The sequence below is a fragment of the Myotis davidii genome, unplaced genomic scaffold (assembly GCF_000327345.1).
Source record: "Myotis davidii unplaced genomic scaffold, ASM32734v1 scaffold616, whole genome shotgun sequence".
NCBI lineage: Eukaryota > Metazoa > Chordata > Mammalia > Chiroptera > Vespertilionidae > Myotis > Myotis davidii.
This window is the reverse complement of record NW_006291965.1, coordinates 2,078,068-2,096,167: the sequence shown is the minus strand read 5'-3', so window position 1 is coordinate 2,096,167 and position 18,100 is coordinate 2,078,068. Positions and strand designations below refer to the sequence as shown.

At 42.4% G+C, this 18,100-nt stretch overlaps 1 protein-coding gene across 2 annotated transcripts in view; it reads left to right on the top strand.

Annotated features, from left to right (window-relative positions):
• Positions 1-18,100, top strand: part of MAMDC2 (MAM domain containing 2) — a 127,212-nt gene that overhangs the window by 78,881 nt on the left and 30,231 nt on the right. For both annotated transcript variants that reach the window (XM_015565010.1, XM_006765283.2), the window contains exons 6-9: positions 522-778; positions 4,448-4,541; positions 10,667-10,810; positions 13,528-13,793. In XM_015565010.1, coding sequence (XP_015420496.1) covers positions 522-778; positions 4,448-4,541; positions 10,667-10,810; positions 13,528-13,793 — 761 coding nt within the window. The remainder of the gene's footprint in view (positions 1-521; positions 779-4,447; positions 4,542-10,666; positions 10,811-13,527; positions 13,794-18,100) is intronic.

Genomic DNA, 18,100 nt, shown 5'->3' with positions numbered 1-18,100 from the left:
CAGTATGAATTCTAAATCTTAGTTTCTCAAAGAATATGCAGTGACATTTGTATATATTGTAAAGACAAATAGGAGAGCCCCTCTATGCCTTTTTGGAAACAGATGGTACACTTGGCATGTTCTTAGAATCCTTATAACTCAAAGAAGGCTTGCGGGGGGGCAGGGGAGGTGGTTCCCTGGGGTAATGTTCTGTTTCCTTTCCACAGCTGTGTTCAGCTTGGGAAAACTCAAGCACTTTACAGATGATATATCTACCTTTCTATATGGATGTTTACTCAGTCAAACGTAAGGAATAGAAAAAGAATGGTTCTTGTATTTAGCAGAGCACAGTGAACTCCATGTATTTATCTCCCAGGTGCACCCTTCATCAACCCACGGCCAAACTTCTTTCATCTGTAACTCATTCACTTCCTCTCCATCACTCCCACTGGATGATTCCGAGTGAATCCCAGAAGAACACCATTTCATCTGAAAATCCCAGCCCGTCTGATGCTGTGTTTTCTCTTCTCTGTGGTCTCCAGGCCATTACATGTACGTGGACTCGGTTTACATCAAGCACTTCCAGGAGGTGGCACAGCTCATCTCCCCCGTGACCACAGCCCCCATGTCTGGCTGCCTGTCGTTTTATTACCAACTCCAGCAGGGGAATGACAATGTCTTCTCCCTGTATTCTCGGGATGTGACCGGCCTTTATGAGGAGATCTGGAAAACCAACAGCCCAGGGAATCCTGCCTGGAACCTCGCTGAAGTGGAGTTCAGTGCCCCGTACCCCATGGAGGTAGGTGTTCCCATGGGCCCTGACCCGGCCACAACGCAGGGTGCTGCCCACACAGAGATGGAGGTATGGAGGTGCTACAGTCTCACACTCATTCTTCTCCGCTGTATCTCAATCTGTTCTCTCTCTTCCCTTCCTCGGCCCTCTCCACTTCTCTCCCTTCTTTGTATTCCCTTCTGCCTTCCTCCTTTATCGCCTTCATTTTCTAACACGACTATTTTTTCTAAGGATGGATATGGAAAAGTCTGTCACCAACTAGATTTGGGGGGCCCACCCTCCTTTGAACCTTGCACCGTAGAAGCTCAAAAAAGATCAATGCCTTCTAAGTGGAAGTCACTTTTGAACTTTCATTCCTGCGAGCAGTTATAAGGAGTATTATAAGGAAGGTTATTTCTATTCCCTTATTTGAAGGAATAGTCTTCCTAGAAAAATAATACTTTTCTTCTTTTCTCTTTTATGGTATAAATAATGTCATAAAAATCAGAACTAAAGTTATGCCTGTGGTCTGAATTTGAAACAATGGTCCTTTGGTTTTAAAACTTTTATAGTTACATGAGTGATGAATGTCTAATGCAGAAGAATTAATCAATTCAGGAAAGCAAAACAAACTAAAATAGCCAGGGCCAACCTGGCAAAGATGAGAACAATGAACATTTTGATGTTTTTCCTTAAAATACCTTTTTTTCTAATCATATAGATTAATGCATATGTATAGTCTAGTACTTACAACAATCCAATGAAGTAGATAAATATCCCCATAACGCCAGTGAGGAAGAGAAATGGAGAGTCTGAGGAGTGTGCTGTTTCTCATCTAGGTCACACAGCTGGTGAGTGCAGGGCACGTAGAAAAGTCCCTGAGCTGAAATCTGACCGGAAGCTGAAGGAGAGGCCCACTCTGTCTGAGGACCCCTAGGACCTCTCGAATCAGTGGGGCACAGTGGGGTGCAGATTTGGAGCTATAGCAGAGTCTTAGTTACCACGGGTTATCATTGTCCCTGCTTTTCACTTTGTGCTTTTTACAGTCTCTTCCCTGTTCCCCAGAAAGTGCAAGAGGAGGGGATTAACCTCTGGGTGCTTTTGGGTGGTGCCATCTGCTCGCCTGACGTGGAGCTTCAGAGAGGGTTGGGGTTGGGTCTTGGTTTCTGTCATGTCCTGTCTACTGATGGCCTGCCACTCCCCGACCCTCTGAGGACCCCTTTTCCCCCCAATACAGCCCAGAAAGAGCACAGTGCTCCTCCCAAAGGCTGACCAGGCCTCGGTTTGCTCTCACAGCTCAGTGGGAAATGTTCTGTGAGCTTGGGTTACATGGAGAAAGAGAAATGCACATTACTGCTTCAGAAATAGTTTTTCCTTCTTTCAAAGTCAAATGAGTCTCTCTCTCTCTCTCTCTCTCACACACACACACACACACACACACACACAGCATTTTCCTTGTGAACTCTTTAGCTTCAACCATAAACTCCTTAGGCAACATTTGTTGGATGAGACGTCAATTTTTTAAAAACTCAATGCTGGGCATTACTGAACTTCACTATATATCCTTTTGATTCACACGTGTGGCATTTGCTCTAGTAGTCTGAACTCATTATGCTTGCATTATTTGCTCTCAGTAATTGCCAGGAAAAGAAACGTATCCTGCAGAAAACAGTGAATTTAATGTCACCGTATTCTCTGATGAATTTTAAAGAGGCAAACAAGCATTTGAGACGCTCTTTCTGAGCAAGAGAGTGGCACATGAGCTGTGATGGGCATATGAGCTTATTCTGATCTGAAATAATCATTCTCATTTGGCTGCTCTGTAAGATAAGGTCTGCCATTCACGTCCTTTATCGGCTTTCATGGACCAGTGCTAAGTGTGCAAACTTCATCTGCCCCTTCTCATTTGCCCACATCTGTTCCCTTTGTCCTCAGCGCTTCTTGCCTTGCCAGAGATAAACTTCCAGGCCCCTCATGGATTTTGCTGAGTCCAGGTCCCAGGCCTCTGCAGGACCACTGTTGTTAAGCTAAAAGGGACCTTAGAAACCATCTTGTCCAAACTCTTTTTTTTTTTTCTTTTCAAAAATGGAGAAACTGAGACCCAGAGGAGAGAAGGGGCCTGCGCAAGCCAATTAGTGGCTAGCTGGGCTCAGGGTCAAACCAAGAAAAAGGCATGAGTTTAATTCAGAGCTCATGATGCACCTGACTGCATGCTCTGATCTTTATGTACATCTTCTCATTGAATCTCAACAGTCCTACAAGGTTGGTGTTATTATGCTTATTTTATAAATAAGAAAAGCGAGGCCCTGAGAGGTTTAGCAATGTACCCAAGGCCACCGAGCTTGTAACCAATGGAAATGGGATTTGAACTCTGGTCTGTCTGCCTCCAAGACACTATCCTGTTCAGAAGAGGCTGAAACTAGAAGCCTGTGGGTCAAATCTAAGTCCACAATGATTTTCCTAGCTGCTGTAGAGGTGTGTTTGTTTGTTTGTTTTTTGCTTTGTTTATTTTTTGTTTTAATTTTTAAATTAATTACAAACATTAAAAAATATCCAAAGATTTCAAGTAAAAACCTAGAGATCTGGGTCCTCTTGACAATTTGGTAGATCCAGACATATTAGGCCTGAATTCCCACGTGACAGCAACTGACAAAGTAGTAGCCAAACCCTTTTCACCACGGTCTGCACCCTTTCTTACTCCATCACCCCAAGCCCAGGTCCATGACCTGCCTGGTTTTTGTAGGCATTTGAGTTTCATCTCATACTCAACACTGTTATCAATTCACAAGAGTAGATTCACACTTGGGTGGTTTTCCCAATACAGGCGAATGCTGTGCCCAGCACACCTGATCCCCCTGGTCACAGGTAGAAGGAGGTTGATTGAACTCAGAGTTGGTGTCAAAGAGAAGAGCAAAATTAAAGGGGATAATGCATTAACCCCATGTTCTTTCTAGCCATTCAGACATTCCTGGAATTCTAACATCTAGTATGGAATTTCTGGGCCTTATCATGTCTTACGTATCAGGAGAATTTACTGCATCATCTTTGTCCAGGACCCTCACACAGAATTTCATGTATGAAAAAGGCAGAGGCCTTAGAGGGGCTTAGTGCTCTGTGAAGTGCAGGGAGGGACCTAACCTGCTTTCTGCAAATAGCCTGTTGTGTCTCTAGTTGAAGTTCATAATGCAAACTGTCACTTCTGTAATTCTGTAATTACAGAATTCTGTAATTCTTTGGGAAAGTGACATCGGTTCTTTAGCTGACGCTCAGGGAAGGGGCAAAGTTCAATAAAATTCAATGTGGGGCTTGCTCAGGGAAGGGGCAAAGTTCAATAAAATTCAACGTGGGGCTTAGTATTTACTCTTCTTAAAAGAGACTGTGGGTTGAAGAGGGAGCTGCCCAAACTCCTCTATTTAGGGACATAAGTACCTATAACTTGGCATCTCCTGGCTTATAGACACATCATTCTCCATCATGGTTAAGAGCACTTAAGCCTAAGAGAAAATATGTGGAGCTGGAGCACACTCTATCATTTTCCTCCGCAGCTTATTTTTGAAGTTGCTTTCAAGGTCCCAACGACCTATAACTTGGCATCTCCTGGCTTATAGACACATCATTCTCCATCATGGTTAAGAGCACTTAAGCCTAAGAGAAAATATGTGGAGCTGGAGCACACTCTATCATTTTCCTCCGCAGCTTATTTTTGAAGTTGCTTTCAATGGTCCCAACGGAGGATATGTTGCCCTGGACGATATTTCTTTCTCTCCTGTTCACTGCCAAAACCAGACAGGTAAGCATTCTTTTCCTTTACATTTGGAATTTTCCTTCTCAGTAGATGCCTATGGTCAGGACTTGTCTTAATGTTTCTAATTTCGTTACCTTTTCTATGATCTCATCCTTAAAAAATTACTTAACTGAATAGTCACTTTATTGGTTATATTACTCTTTATTTCTTCTCACAGAGTGAATCTAATTTTTTTGACACCACAGGCCCTGGTCAGGTACTAAGGAGCTTTCATCTTCCTATCTATTAGGATATGAAAATTAAATAATACTCATTCTTTCCACATCTTTCTCTTTAATAGATACCTTGAGTTCATAGACAGGTGGATGGGTAGGTAGGAAATAACTCAAAATCTACTGAGTAGAATTATGGAAACTCTTTCCAATGTGATGTATTCAAGACCTATAAATGTCCTCATGTTTAAAGATATTAGTATATGATGGTTTTTTGTTAAATATTATGTACTCAATTTAAATTCTCTTTCTAAGTGAACCCTCAGGTTACTTTATGATGGCTAATTTTGTAATTTCTATAAACTTGGTGATTGAAAAAGAAGAAATTTTTACTTTTTGGAAAAATAGGTAAGCAAACCATTTCAATGTGCATTAGAAAACAGATGTTTTAGAATAAGAAGTCTAACACTGTATTAATGATAACCCAGGTAAATGCAATTGACCTTACACTTCAGTGACTTTGTTTCCTTGAGAGGTCCCAAGGAGATACTGTAGTCTTCCCATTTTATTTTTGAGCCCTTCTTTTGGGTTATGGACTATGGAAAGTAGATTTTTGAACTTGGCCTTTATAGTCTTGGCTTTCACTTAAGATAGAGTTCATATCTAACTTAAGATGGTTTCAGATATATTCGACAAGCAGGGGGACTTTCAAGAAAGATAATATTTTCTATTCAGGCTAAACTGTTACCCCAAAGTTAGAGAGAAACATACTAATTTGATGAAACCAAATATTATTTTTACTGATTCTAATTTTTAAATAAAAGCTAGTGAAATGGAAAGAACTAGACTGGATTTATGTAAGTTCATTAAAATTATTTAATCTAAACTGTAATCAAAGACTAAAAAAATCTCTTAATGTAGCAGAACACAGAAGGCAAAATTGTTTACTTCTCTAAATCTGATTGCTCCCTAATCCCATCTCCAGCTAACATCTCAATAGTAGTTTTACAACCTCATTATCATTATTTTTAGAAAATTTTTCTTGGTCACTAGGCATTTACATTGAACGTTTATATTTCCAAGTAACATGTGTGCAAAAGGAGGTGTTTATTCATTATCTGCACTGGCTAGAGGGTGGCATGAAGAGGCAGCTGGGAGGTCACAGAATCTACTGAGCCACTTTTGAACTAATGTTTGGAAATACTTTCCCTTTTAAAAAGATACAGAATATATGTGTGTTCTTTCCTACTGAGTGGTGACCGGAAGAGAGAGATCCCAACATTGTCTCAAATAAGGACCATGTATTAAAAGGGCTGCTGGCCCCTCAGTCTGTAAAACCCAGCCCACATAAAGACCCTTCCTCCACATTTTTATATACAGGGTATCCCAAATAAATGTATTCACACTTTGAAGAATTATTAACTCCAATGGGTTAAATCTGAAAATAAAGAAACATACATTTTGGAGGGACACCCCATAGCAGTGACGGCGAACCTATGACACGCGTGTCAGAGGTGACACGTGAACTCATTTTTTTTGGTTGACTTTTCTTTGTTAAATGGCATTTAAATATATAAAATAAATATCAAAAATATAAGTGTTTTACTATGGTTGCAAATATCAAAAAATTTCTATATGTGACACGGCACCAGAGTTAAGTTAGGGTTTTTCAAAATGCTGACACACCGAGCTCAAAAGGTTCGCCATCACTGGCTTATAGTTAGGTTAATCAAGACTCCAAATTGGCCTTGAGAACTTACCAACGTACCAACTTTGCTTTAAAATGGTTTAAACACGTGATCACAGTGGTGCGCTCGGGAGCCAGGACTTTGCATTCACATCCCTACGCTGCCACTTACATGCTGTGTGACCTTGGGCTTATTAATTAAGCCACTATTTCCACATTTATACGACCAGGATGGAAGAATCTGTTCCATAGTGTTGTCAGAAAGACTGATGAGTTAATGTCTATGAAGGCCTCAGCAGACTGGCACACAGAAACTGCTTGATCATGAAACTTAATATTATTTACTTAATTTTCAAAATAGTCCCATCCATTCCCTAGAGAACAGGGGCTCAGATTAAAACTAAAGAGAACCAGCAAAGGCCACTGCCCTGATGGATGTGGGAGCCGGAGCCTGCTTGTGCCTTTCATTATGCAGTTGTGAGCCAGATTCGGAGTCTTAGAAGCTGAGCCCTTTGGTTTTCATACTTCATCTTACATTTCTCAAATAGTTTATGCCCTTCTGTTTCATAACAGGTGCCAACATTTTTTGTCTTTATCTTGCTTAGCTCCAGACTTGCTGTCTGTGCTTTTCCCAGCTGGGTCTAGCATCCCCCCGCACCTCCCTAGTAGGCCGAGACAGGAATTAATTCAACACATGGAACGTCTCCTCTCCACCATCTGGTTGGGCTTAGATTTAGTCCAGTTTCCCTGACCTGAAACACATCGCAGAGTCACAGGGATTAAACACCAATGTCGTGTTGCTCCCCGAGTATTCCCAGGGTGCTCCAGAGGACCGTGAGACCACCCCACCCCTCCCGCCGTGAGTTCCAGCACTTGCCTTTCCCCCCCCAACAGACTCCCTCCCTTCCACCATTAGATCTAGAGCAGTGGTTCTCAACCTTCTGGCCCTTTAAATACAGTTCCTCATGTTGTGACCCAACCATAAAATTATTTTCGTTGCTACTTCATAACTGCAATGTTGCTACTGTTATGAATCGTAATGTAAATACCTGATATGCAGGATGGTCTTAGGCGACCCCTGTGAAAGGGTCGTTCGACCGCCAAAGGGGTCTCGACCCACAGGTTGAGAACTGCTGATCTAGATCATAGGAAGCTCTCCTTTTAGGTTGTAAATCTTGAATGCCTGACAGGTGATTCCATTCACTTCTAGGAATCCTGCCTTAATGCTCAACCTCAAACTGAAAGTTTCACCATTCTGCCCCGTGCAGGCCCAACTCCTTTCTGAGGTTGGGTCCACCCCATACCAAGGCCAGGGACTGGGAGGGGTCTAACTGGGCCTAACTCCCAATCTTGACCAATCTTGTTATTCACCAATAACAACACACTACCCAGATCTCTTGTTCAACTGACAACCTGGCTCCAGTTGTTGCCTTGGTTACAGCTGAAGTTGCCATAGCCATCCTTAGCTCAGAGGCCCTCAAGCGTCTCCCCAGCCTGGTCACTGGCCCAGCCTCTGCTCCATCATGATTCCTTGGTCTGGTTCCAGGTCCCACTCACTCTCTTCCCCAAGCCACTTGGAGCTGTCCCGGCCTCGCTGGCTCCTGCTAAATAAAATTACTGTGCTAATTCAGCAGCCTAGAGACCACATAGCACCCAGATCCCTCTAGCTGCACAGCGGCTGGCGAGTTTTTAAATCTCTAGGACAGATACTGTGTTCCTCACTGTGAACTCCAAGGAGCAGAGCAAAAGATGAGAAACACTGCCGCCGATTCTTCTCAAACTGCAGTAACCCTCCATCTGATTAGATTATCTTCAAAGCCTCTCATTTCTAAAAAGTTCAAATGTCAAAAGGCAAGGGACTAACTAAATCTTACATTTTAATGCTTATTGGTACCTTGCTAGGGACTTTGTGCGGGGGGGGGCTTCCAACTGCCTGATCCTTCCTATGCTTCAAATATGTCATTAACACTCCCCTGCAGCTCAATTGTGACCAATCTTGTTATTCACCAATAACAACACCTGACCAGGTGCTTCTGAAACAAGCTGGAAGCAAAGGCGTTTCCCCACCGCAGAGCTCTGAAGAGCTCATGTTGGGCCACAAACAGGCCCTCTGGCCCCAATTTCAGGAATTAGAGACTATCTCATGGTTGAAAAAGCATTCTGGTGGGAAAGATTTAGGCTCTGAATTATGCTTTTGAGATTTTTGTTTTATGAAAACTCAGGATCGTGGACAAATCCATTTCTAGGACTAAATTATGTAGCAAAAGAATATAATCTCATCCTCAGAAAAATCTTTTCTGTATGACTCAGTTGGTGACCATGAAGAGAGGTGATCTTTGCTTACTTTCAAGTTTTAATACCACCTCCCACCCTCTCCTAATTACCTAATAAATGGGTTCTGATTCTCTTGTGGCCTCCCAGGGGCATGTTCTGTGCCATATGTTCCTGATGAGTAATTTCACTGACCTGCCGTTCTCATTGAGCATGGCTTTGCGGAATGCCATGCCATTTTCTGTAGCTTTTAAATTTTCATTTGTTTTTGGTTTTGGTGGTGGTGTTTTTTTTTCATTACTAAGTGGCAGAGGGATGACTAAGACTGGAGACCATCATGGGGTCTCCCATGAGACCAAATCTCCATGGGGGATGCCAAAGAGTCCTTGTTTGTATGACATCGTTTTCATTTTTGAAAGACTGTCTTCATGGCCTAAAGATACTGCCTGATGCTGACAGGCAGGCCGAGCAGTGTGGGGCTAACCTACGGGTCCTAGAGCTGAGGCCGCCCTGGCTTGTCGGGTGTTCTTTCTCTGCCCTTGTGGGGTGTGTCATCTGAGACACAGTCAGGTTCCAGATGTACAGGAACATTCCTATTCTTTTCTTTGTAATGTTGGTCACGGTGTTTTTTCTTAACTTAGTGTTTTTAGAACTGGGTGTTTTTGTATCATTTCAAACTCAGACAAAATTTGCAAGAATACTATCAAGAACTCCTGTATACTCTTCACCCAGATCTACAGATTGTTAACATCATCTGCTTTATCAACCACTTAAGAGTAGGTTGTGGACATTATACCCCTTTACCCCTAAATACTTCGATGTATGTTTTCTAAAACCAAACATGTTCTCCAACATGATTAACTTCAGGAAACTGAATGCTGATAGAATATTATCAACTAAACTATAGCCCATATACTAATTTACCAATGGCCCCAATAATGCCAATTTATAACTGTTGGTTTCCTGGACCAAGTTGTCCTGCCTCTTTTGTCCCCTTAATCTGGGCCAGTTCCTCAGCCCACTTGAATGTTTTCTTGCTTTGACAATTGATAAATTGAGAGTGTAGTAGTCTTTGTCCCTAAATAGCTCCCTGTTTCATTAGATCACTGCTCCAAGAACTCCAATGTTCCTCTAAGGATGGTTTTCCAGGTATTCAAAACAGTGCCCCCTCTCTCTTGCCCTAAAAGATTGGACCAGTACCGCAATGTCAGCATGCAGCACAGGATCCCACTCAGCTACATTGAATGTGTCTCAAAGTCTGGTTCCCAGTGAGGTCTGTAATAATTTGTTGCTAGGACTAAGTTATTCTTAAAAGAACAGAAATAATTTATATGCCATTCCCTCCAGCAATCTGGAATGAGAGGGCATTTATAAACCAAGGTAAATGATACTGGAACTCAGCATAAACCAGAAAAATAGCAGTATCGGTGACAGAATTGATATATCTTTTTGCATCGTGTGATTTATACTAAGTAATGATTTTCTCCCAGCAGATCAGCTCCTACTAAGAATGTCAATTATAAATAGACGGTGGCTGTGCTTCTGCCACAGAGATTGATCAACAAAAGAAAATTCTTTCTGGAAAATATTATTTCTAAAATATCTATCTTAAAGATAAGTTAAGGATTTCCTAAAATCCCTATCTTTTCTCTTTCCTTTTAATTTTGTATGAATGAATTTTGAATTGCAAAGAAGTGTATGAATAAATGTGCACACTCTACAGCATGAAAAGAAATTTCTCTTGAAGTCTGGCACTGCTTTATTGTTGTATAGAATGTGAAAGGAGCTTCTTCCATCCCTTTAGGGAGGAAAAGAACAGTTTTCCTGCCATGCTGACAAGTTGATTTGATGCTAACCTGTCACCGTGCCATTAGGTTGAAAATATTTTGATGTGTTTTACTTCTCCTGGTACAAATGTGTATGTATTTGTCAATCAGTTGGTGAAGTCCTTTGAAAGCCTTGGGTTAAGCACACTTTAACTTTGGTTCTGCTTTGCTTAGAGCTTCCTTTCAGTGCCATAGAAGCCAGCTGCAATTTTGAGGAGGATCTCTGCAACTTTTACCAAGATAAAGAAGGTCCGGGCTGGGCCCGAGTGAAAGTAAAACCAAACATGTATCGGGCCGGGGACCACACTTCAGGCTTAGGTAAACCAGGAATCATTCCTGTGGGGACTTCGGGGGAGGGGGATGGAGCAGATGGGCAAGGTGGGGGTACTGTTCATGCTCCATTCTCCATTCTTATCCCACATTTACCAAGACTTCAAAAAGAAGAAGAAGGCAGCTGTAAAGAGGCAAAGACAATTGCTGATCTTGCATTTGACCATTTTTTAAAACTGGAATTCAAGTTGCTGGGCTAGCAATAATATTTGCCGATTAATTAATAGCCAACCCTTTGCAAATTATCTTGCTCTTCGCTTTAAATGGAGAAGTACCTTTAGAAAGCTACCAGAGTCCAATTATCTGAAATGTTCAGAATAGGCAAATTTATAGACAAAATGATTAGTGGTTGCCCCGGGCTGAGAGGAGGAAATGGAGAGTTGCTGTGTCATGGGTGTAGAATTTCCTTTGGGGGTGATGAAAATGTTCTGGGACTGAATAACGATGGTGGTTGCCCAGCATAGGGAATGAACTAGATGCCACTGAATTGTACACTTGAAAATAATCGAAAGGGTAAATTTTATGCCATGGATATTTCACTGTGAGGAAAGATATATATTGTGGGGGAATAAAAGCTGTTGGAAATGTTGGTGGGCACTTGATGGATTCTCTACAAGGGACTCTTAGAAACCAGTGTGAGCTCCCTGTATCTGGATCACATATCGCTTTAATGGCTCCCTTGTGAAGCTCATGCTAGTAGACACTGGTAGAAAGGGCTGGTTCTCAAAGAGTTAGTGTCTCAGTTATTTATTCGACAATTACTGACACACTGGACACGGGGGAGAATTGCCTTGAAGGGGGACTTTGCAAAATTATACTTGTAATTTTGTACTTTTTTTCTCAGAGGTTGCTTAACTTGTATAAGCACAGGCCCTACAAAAACCTATTCTGACCTTGGCCAGACTAACTCCTGGGGAATACAATAGTGAGCAAGTCAGGTATGAAGCTTGTTCTGTGTGGCTGACAGTCATTTCAATGGACAGGAGAGACATTAGACAAATATAGACACAGATAAACCCATAATTATGACCTATGGGAAGTGCAATAAAAGAAATGAAGAGTGAGCTTTCAGAGAGAATAGAGGGGGAAAAACTATTATTGGTTGGGGATTCAGGGAGTCCCCTTCTGAGGGGAGTGGGAATTAGCCAGGATAATGGGGGTCATCCAGGCAGAAGGGAGGGCATCTGTGGGGACCTCGAGCTTGGAAAGAGTTGGACTCTCCAAGATACTGGAGGTTAGTGAGGCAGCACCATAGAGAGGAGAAGGAAGTTAGAGAGGGAGACAGATCATGGCTGTAGCAGGCCAGAGTAAGCATTTGGGATTTTATTATAAAGGAAATGGGAAGCCATTGAAAGGTGTTAAGTAGAGAAGAGAGTGATTAAATGTAGGTTTCACAAAGATGGCTGGCTATTGTGTGGTCCCCTGGATTAGTCTGCTTGGGCGGCCATTACAAAACACCATAGACTGGGTGACTTAAACAACATAAATTATTTCCTCAGAGTTCTGGAGGCTGGGAGTCCAAGATCAAGGTGTTGTCAGGATTGGTTTCTTGCAGGCCCTCCCTTCCTGGCATCTTCTCAGTGTGTCCTCGCGGAGAGAGATCTCAGGTGTCTCTTCCTCTTCTTATGACGTCAGTCCCATAGGGTTAAGGCCCCCACCCTATAGCCTCATTTAACCTTAATTACCTCCTGAAAGGCCCTGTCTCCAAACACAGTCACATTGGGAGTTAGGGCTTTGACATATGCACATACAGTTCAGTTCATAATCTCACTCCTGTGAAATAGAACTTTTTCCCAAGTGAGTTAAATAACTGGGTAAAACTAACTATATAGCAAAGACTGAGGCGCCCCCCCAAAAATGTAAAGGGAGAGGAGCAGAGAAGGAAAAGAAAACATGTGGAGTACAGCAGGTCCTCAAATGACTCATTTTATTCAATGCGTATTGTTTAATGTTGATGGGCTGCTGTAGGAACCTAACTCTTGTTGCATCAATTAGCCTTTGGTAAAATTGGCTTCATTTTATGTCTTTTCAATTAAGTCGCAGAATCTATCAACAACTTTAGGTGAGGACTTTATTATTTCTTACTATGGAGGTGGAGAAGCGGGTGGGAGGGAAGTCGTTTATTTCATTTTTCTCTATTTTATTTAGAAGGAATAAGGGAAAGATATAGATCTTCAGCATCTGGGAAGGTCCATCTGATTCAAACCCTGCTCGTCAGGGGCAGGTTTAACATATGACCGAGAGAGGACTAGGCTCTGCCCAAACACACTAACCCTCCCTCACCCGGGACTGCCAGGCCAGCCTGCAACCTCTCCATCTCCAATGGTCACCGCAGAGAGAACGGAAAAATCTGCCCTGGGCTTTATGCTCACTGTGACAGCACTGGTGCTCAGTCTAAGGCAGCTGGTTGACCCCTGGTCAATAGTTATAACTCCTAATTGATGACCAGAATCTGGGCATATGCAGTTGGAAATCTATACTTGCTTATGAAGTTTACTTAGAATTGGAGAAGGTTTATTGGCAATATAGTATAAGACTATTCTATCATCAAGCCAGATATTAGAAAATGCTTTACCCTGTAAAGCCTGTGGAAATAGTCTCTTGACCAATTCCACGACTTTAACCAAATTTTCCCACTTGGTAATCCGAGCTACATTATTTAAACTGGTCCTGATGGATACACTGACGCTTTGTCCCGTTCACAGGGTATTACTTGCTGGCCAACACGAAGTTTACGTCTCAGCCTGGCTACATTGGAAGGCTCTACGGTCCCTCCCTGCAGGGAAACTTGCAGTATTGTCTACGTTTTTATTACGCCATCTATGGCTTCTTAAAAATGAGTGACACTCTAGCTGTTTATCTCTTTGAAGAGAACCACGTGGTTCAAGAGAAGATCTGGTCTGTGCTGGAGTCCCCAAGGGGCGTTTGGATGCAAGCGGAGATCGCCTTTAAGAAGCCCATGCCTGCCAAGGTACAGGAACCTGCACAACCCGTTGTTTGCTAGCAGTTGCTGGACTGCATAAGTGAATTTCTGTTTAATTATTTTCAACTGGGGATGTGTTATTTTCCTTCTGTTCCAGCTGACAGCCCACACCCACACACTGTCCCCAGCCAGAGCCAATTATATCCTTCACTTCTTTCCAGTTGTCTGTGTCTCAGAATCATGGCCACCTAGGGAGTTTGCTTGTCATTTATTTCGCAGGTTCTCTGAGAATAGTCGAAAGACAGGGAATATGTTAACAGTCCAAGTTTAGCAGCTAAACTTTAGTTTGAAGCCACAACACACACACACACACACACTTGCACCAGATTCACACAATCAGGGATGCACCAGAAATGAATGGAATTTTGTTGTAGTCCACACTCTGTTTTGCTATTGTTTTCAAAAGGGGTTATAGTAAGCATTTCATTCTTTCATTCATTTGACTTTCATTTATTCATTCATTCATCCATTTGTTCATTTATTTCTTGATTCAACCAGCACTTATTAGGTATATGCTCAGTACAGGGTATATAAAGATGAATGAGGTTCAGAGTCACCCTTAGGGAGGTCACAGATGACAGAAAAGAGATACAGATACGTAAGGAACTAACAGCATACTATCTCACTATCTCACAGAAAGGCAGTATAGAAAAACAGGAGTGATTCTACCAATTGGACATATGAAAAATAGTGACAAATTGAGGCCCCGCTGCGCTGGTATTTGGAGGGCTAAGGTTCAGACCACGCTGGATTCTAATTCTTGCCCCCACGCACCCGACTGCACCCTTTCCCCCCATCTCCTCTACTCACATGGCTTGTTTAGGAACCTGCCCACCTCTTCAGAGCAAGTCCCTGCTCTTACCTGACTCCCATGGAATAGGAGCAAGCCCTCCAGCAAATAAGGGTGCCTCGGAGAATCTTCCCTTGTCTTCTTGGGCTGACCTCCATCCCTCCCAGCAACAAATCCTCCCCAGTCACTTAAGGAAAAAAGGATGGAGACCCAGTGGGGGCAGGGAAGTTCTCACAGCCTCGGGAGGAACTCCCCATGCCTATGAGGAGATGGCACACTACAAACTCGGGACACGTGTCTGAAGGTGGCCCCCAGTTTCCACAGGTCCCTGCTAAAGAGAGCCAGCTCCTCGGAGAGGGAGAGGCCATTTGACATCCATCATAGAGGCCGGCCTTAAGAAGGGCAGGAAACCAAAGCTCACTGATGTTGACATATACAGATGGAAATAACATACAAACAGTATTTCAGAGAAGGGATAAAATAAAGAGTCAGACTTTCCCTGGCCGTTTCCTACCCTGGAACTCAAACTTTGATTCCACTTCTTTTCCTGATGGGTTTCTCCCTGGTTTTCTGTTGGTTTCCTCTATAATTCTAAATATTGTATTTCTGCCTCCACGTCTTGATTCATTAACCTCAAGTGTTTGCTGGCTCCCTGCTATGAGAGATAAAGAGTTTAGCTTATTTATATCATTTCTTCTCCCCTTTCTCTCTCCTCCTCTTTTACTTTTCTCTCAACTTCCTTAATAGCTTTAATCCACTTAACCATCTATTTTTGGACCCATACATTTAGATAGTGTCTCTTAACACACACTATGTAAGATGAATAAATTTTCGCCCTGACATTTCCCTTTGCCTCTTTGGCCCTCTCCATTTCTCAGTCTCTCAGCTATACAATTGCTTTTGCATTATCATGGCTTATAACATTCATATTCCAGCAGGGATGCCTCTGGCTTTCTCGATAGCTGGATTTCCCAGTGGGGGCCCCCTTGGCATTTGGAAGATGGCCTTTGTGTTTGGGGCAGGAAGGGGCATCCCTCACATTACTGGATTTTTAACATCTGCAATTAGTGCAGCAACCCAAATTATTTCCACACATTCCCACATGGCCCAGAGGTGCCATACCACCCTGGATGGGAACCATTAGTCTGTAAATTGATTCTGAAAGATGAAATTAAAAAGCCCAGCCCTCCTGCAGTCCAATCTGGGTTCCCGGGCAGCAGAGTTCTCATGAGGAAGCCCTCGCCTGTACGAAGCCTGAGACTTCCTATTGCGCTTAGGGAACAGGCTCTGACATCAGTCCCCTTCCCAGCTCTCCTCTTGCTCTCGCCATTCAAACTGCATTGCACAATGAATTCCCGCTGCATACTCTGCTCTCTCTCACCTTGAGGCTTTGCAAACCATTTCCTCTGCCTAGATGCCTCTTAATTCAATCACAGCTTAAATCTCACCTCCACAGAGAATCCTCCTCTGGCCCCAGAGATGGTTTAGAGTTCTGTGGCACCCCAGACCTCCCATTTATCGTCTAGGGGACAGTGTAACGCAGTGTCTAGGAGCATAGACACAGGAGCCTCTAGCTTCAAATCCCCATTCCACCACTTACTGGTTTTTCAATCTTTGTCAGTTTTTTAAAAATTAAGGTGTAATTGACCTTAACATAGTAATATAACAAGATAATATTAATATAATATTATATATTATATATAATATAATAATGTAATTATAACATATTATTTATATCACTTATAATCTATACTAATAAAAGGGTAATATGCTAATTAGACCGGGTTGACCAGACATCTTCTGGTCATCCAGTCCTCCTTCCTGACAAAGCCACAGTGGCGGTGGTGGGGGGCCAAGGCAGAGGTAGTTAGGGGTGATCAGGCCAGCAGGGAGGGCAATTAGAGGCCATCACTCAGGTAGGGGAGGGCAGTCAGGGGTGATCAGGCCAGCAGGGAGGGCAGTTAGAGGCCATCACTCAGGCAGGCAGAGGGATTAGGGGCAATCAAGCAGGCAGACAGGTGAGTGGTTAGGAGCCAGCAGTCCCGAATTGCAAGAGGGATGTCCAACTGCAGGTTTAGGCTCGTTCCCTGCAGGATTGGGCCTATACCAACAGTCAGACATCCTCCAAGGGGTCCTGGATTGGAGAGGGTGCAGGCTGGGCTGAGGGACCCCCACCCTCACCCCTGTGCATAAATTTCATGCACTGGGCCTCTAGTACAATGATAATAATGTAATATAATTAACATTTTATTAGTTTCAGTTATATAACGTAATGATTCAATATTTGTATATATTATGAAATCACCACATAAAGTTTAGTTAACATCTGTCACCTTACATAGTAACAAAAATTATTTTCTTATGATAAGAACTCTTAATGTCTACTCTCTTAGCAACTTTCAAATATGCAATACAGTATTATTGACTATAGTCACTATGCTGTACATTACATCCCTAGGACTTATTTATTTTATAATTGGAAGTTTGTACCTTTTGATCCTCTTCATCCACCCTCACCCCACATCCCTACCTCTGGCAACCACCAAACCATTCTCTTGGATTTTTGTTCTGTTTTGTTTTGCTTTTTTGTATTTCATATAAATGAGATCATCCAGTATTTCTCTTTCTCTGTCTGACATATTTTACTTGTCATAATGCCCTTAGCACAGTTGTAAGATTTAATTCTTTTTTTTTTATAGCTGAATAATATTCTCTTAGTTTTTTAAATCTTTTTCTTCCTTACTTTTCTTGTTGGAACCCAAAACCTAAAAGATACTTGCCACTCAGTCGATGCTCAATAACTGTCTGTGGGATGACTGTTGGGCTCTGACTTTTGAGCAGTGGTTGTTGAACCTCATTCTAATCCAGCGGTTCTCAACCTGTGGGTCGCGACCCCTTTGGCGGTCAAACAACCCTTTCACAGGGGTCGTCTAAGACCATTCTGCATATCTGATATTTACATTACGATTCATAACAGTAGCAACATTACAGTTATGAAGTAGCAACAAAAATAATTTTATGGTTGGGTCACAACATGAGGAACTGTATTTAAAGGGCCACAAGTTAAGAACCACTGTTCTAATCATTTTGGAGGGCTTTAAAATGTTGATGCTAAAGGTGTTCATTGTCCATTTCTCTTCTCCCATAAAAATATAACCTTGTTAGTCTTACTCATTTCTGTATCTACAGCACCGTGCCTGGTGCAAAGTAGATCCTCAGTAACATTTTGTTTAGTAAATTTGGTTTGGTACTTATGTACTGAATGAATAAATAGAAGAATAATGAAAAAGGAACAAATAAAATAACAAATGAGTAAATGCCTGGTAAGTGGCAGAGCTAGGATTTGAACCATGGCCTATCCAACTCTGAAGCTTGCCCTGTGGAACGGGTTTTCTTTGGTGCTCAAAGTTTTTATCCTTGGAGGAGGCTTGTTCTTGTGCAGCTGGAGAAAGTAAGGCTCCCCACTTGCCTTGGGGTACAGACACCTTCTGTTATTTTATTTAAT